Genomic DNA, 3,522 nt, shown 5'->3' with positions numbered 1-3,522 from the left:
TCGACAAAAAAAGAAGAATACAATTAGTTATATCATGACATATCTAAAATATATAATACTAATTATAAAAAATAAATATTAATGTATAAAAATGTAAGAACCAATATCCGTGCGCGGATGTCTAGATCAATCTCTAGTTATTTTTATAATTATTTTTCTTTTTGACATCAGACATAGTTTATTTATTCTTGTTGGATATATACTCGAATGTGTGGGTCAAACAAAATATTCAAGGAATTCAAATTCTAATTCCTAAACCGTGGTCTGTTAAAAAAAAAAACTCCGAACCGTGGTATATGAATTTAAAACAAATAGTCATCATCCTTTCTCTGATCAATGTCTCTAAATCCTTTAGCATTTACATTTTTCTGGTAACTGGTTTATCCTTCAGCATTTAATATAGAGTCAAATACAGTACACACCCTCGTTTGCATTACATCCAAACTTAAGCCAAAGTCAATATATATATCAGACCTCACGTAGTCACGTGGATGTTTCATACTTTCATCTTACGATCTCTATATTTATATTCTTACTTCACATTTAGACTCTGGAACAGTCTCATATAATATCACATAAAACTTGTAATGTATAAAAAAGCTTATTATATATATATATTAATATATATATATATATAGATATCTTTTTTTGGTCAACTTAATATATATATATATCTAATTTTGTAAGCTTACCTTTTAGACTGAGAAAAAGTTTGACAAAAAAAAGAAGAAAATCAAATAAAAATCATCAAAAAATCAAAATATATTATAGTTCAAGGTCAAGTCAACTTTTTCTCCTTTTCTACAGATGATTTTTCACTATCAAACCAGAAGACTCGTTACCAAATATGGATCTTTGAATTGACAATTGAGGCCAGGGGTAATATAGTAATTTTGAAATGGGTCCACAACCAGGGCTAGTGTGTAGAAGAGACAAGGCGTGTCTAGAGAAGCTCGCTCGAACTTTGGCACGAACACCTAAAAGTTCAATGGTCCAAAAGGACGGCTCTAGTGGCAAGATAGACAGATAGAGAGAGAGGACCGCTTCAGAGAGCGTGATCAAGGAAAGATCAAATCACATATTCATCATCCACCTCGATACCCTTATCGTACGCCTCTCTCTTACCATTAAGTCCCTTTAACGTACGCATATTTTTTTTTTCCAAAGTACGAAATAGAAAGAGACCGTAGGAGAGAGTTCTTACAAATCTTACAAGTACAAAGCTTTGCCCCCTGAAACAAATCTTTGGCTCTCTCTCTCTCTCTCTCTGGATACGGTCTTCCTTTTAATCAAATCGCATAAAAGTTTAGAATTTTTATTTTGATTGGTAAATAAAGAACGATAGTAAATAAAAGTAGTTTATTTTATGTTTTAGATTTTCTTGGTAGATCTGATTATTTTCTTTGTCTTTTTTTTTCTTCAGGTATCTGTTAGAAAACAAATGATGTTCCATGTCGTCTGTGTCTGCTTCATGCAACATGTTGGTTTGGATTTGGTTACAAAACATTTAATCTAGAGTTTAGGATAAGGTTTTCGGATTTTTTTCCCTCTCTAGTAATAGTTTCTTGTCGGAGAGTAGCAGGAAAAAATAAATAAAGTTTTTTATATTTATTTTCACTTTTAGAGAAGAAGAGAAAAAAAAAGAGCTAATTTGCTGAATATACTAAAAATGGTGAGATACCATAGAATGGGGGGTAAATGGTAATGATAGGGGGAAAAAAATTAGAGGGATATAGTGTATGGAGTGCAAATATGTCGAATCCTTGGTGGAGTAGAGAGTCCAGTGACGTCATCAGCTCCTTCTTTGCACCACAGGAGCAATAACCCTACTATGACCCTGTCGGATCCGAGACTGGACCATGACTTCACCAACAACAGTGGAAGCCCTAACACTCAGACTCAGAACAGCCAAGAGGAGCAGACCAGCCGCGACGAGCTACCCGCGGTTGAGCCCGGATCCGGATCCGGGTCTACGGGTCGACGTCCTAGAGGCAGACCTCCCGGTTCCAAGAACAAGCCCAAGAACCCAGTGGTTGTCACCAAAGAAAGCCCTAACTCGCTGCAAAGCCATGTCCTGGAGATAGCCTCGGGTGCTGACGTGGCGGAAAGCCTAAACGCGTTCGCTCGTAGACGCGGGAGAGGCGTTTCGGTTCTGAGCGGGAGCGGTTTGGTCACTAATGTCACTCTGCGTCAGCCTAGTGCGTCTGGAGGAGTTGTGTCTCTTCGTGGTCAGTTTGAGATCTTATCTATGTGCGGTGCGTTTCTTCCGACTTCCGGTTCTCCCGCTGCAGCCGCTGGTTTAACCATTTACTTAGCTGGAGCTCAGGGTCAAGTCGTGGGAGGTGGAGTAGCTGGACCGCTTATTGCATCAGGACCGGTTATTGTAATCGCTGCTACGTTTTGTAATGCTACTTTCGAGAGGTTACCGATTGAAGATGAGCAGCAAGGAGAGCAGCAGCAACCACAAGTAGAAGAAGCTAAGAAGGAGACTGATGATAATGAGAGTGGGAATGATGGAAACGATGGGTCGATGCAAGCGCAGCAGATGTATAGTATGGGTCCTAGTTTTGTGCCAAATGGTCATCAAATGGGTCAGCAAGACGTGTTTTGGGGGGCTCCTCCGCCTCGTGGTCCTCCTTCGTATTGATAGTTAGATAGGCGGTGGTGGCTGGACGTGGTTCTTTTAACTGGAATGGAATGATTATATGGTTAGGCTTTTGTTTATTAAGCTCTTAAAATTTTCCTCTTGTGCGGGTAACGACATTTAGCTAGTGTTTGTTTGTGTTTGTGGCGGTGATTACTGGTTTTTTGTGACTAGTTATTTTGATCGGCGGATAGCTTTTTATGGATGTTAAACTGATGGTAGAATCGCATTTGAGCTTTGATGTGTTTCTTCTTTCATTAAAATGTGGAAAAAACTGAGCATTTGTTTTGAAGAGAAATGGTTTGTGGCTTCTACTTTGAAAGCAATTTTGACTATCATTCCTTTCTTAATGTTGGTAAGTATGAATTTTATTGATCTTTGGCGCTTCTTAAGCCCTTTTGTATTTTGAAGCATTTTTGAATCATTTCTTAGTTCTTTTCTCTTCAAACTCGTACTAGTTGATGCTGAATAGTTTAGTTTGGGTGTTTCGCTCTATTACTTTGTTCTTCTTGAGCTTGGGATAACGGTAAAAGAGTTGTCAAAGATTTAAGAAATTATACTTTCTGGATATATTACATAAGACTTATTTGGTCTTAAAAAATCTTTTTATGTAACACTTGCAGTACAAGCAAATAAAAAAACAAATGTACGGGAGATTTGGTCCCATAACTAAATTCCCCAGCAGTTTGAAGTACAAGAATGCTACCTTTTATTAAGCTTAGCTGCTTGCCTACTTCATAGTGATTTAGGTACATATTTGTGAACCAGTTGTTGTCATGGATTTTTTTTTTGGGTCAATTTGTCATGGATTTTATACCTGATTGTTTATTAGTGTTTGTTATCGCTTGTGCATACTAAAATCTTCTGTTACTCCATTA

At 37.5% G+C, this 3,522-nt stretch overlaps 1 protein-coding gene across 1 annotated transcript; it reads left to right on the top strand.

The window, feature by feature from the left end:
• Nucleotides 1-1,024: 1,024 nt before the first annotated feature.
• Nucleotides 1,025-2,885, top strand: LOC106412093 (AT-hook motif nuclear-localized protein 15). Its single transcript, XM_048741166.1, is given in 3 exon segments — nucleotides 1,025-1,327; nucleotides 1,424-1,770; nucleotides 1,772-2,885. Coding segments are annotated over 2 exon segments (948 nt in total). The 5' UTR covers nucleotides 1,025-1,327; nucleotides 1,424-1,698; the 3' UTR covers nucleotides 2,648-2,885.
• The last annotated feature ends 637 nt before the right edge of the window (nucleotides 2,886-3,522 follow it).

Source organism: Brassica napus, chromosome A9, assembly GCF_020379485.1.
Source record: "Brassica napus cultivar Da-Ae chromosome A9, Da-Ae, whole genome shotgun sequence".
In the NCBI taxonomy this organism is placed as follows: Eukaryota; Viridiplantae; Streptophyta; class Magnoliopsida; order Brassicales; family Brassicaceae; genus Brassica; species Brassica napus.
Note: the sequence above shows the minus strand (reverse complement) of the source record. Positions and strands in the feature narration are given on the sequence as shown.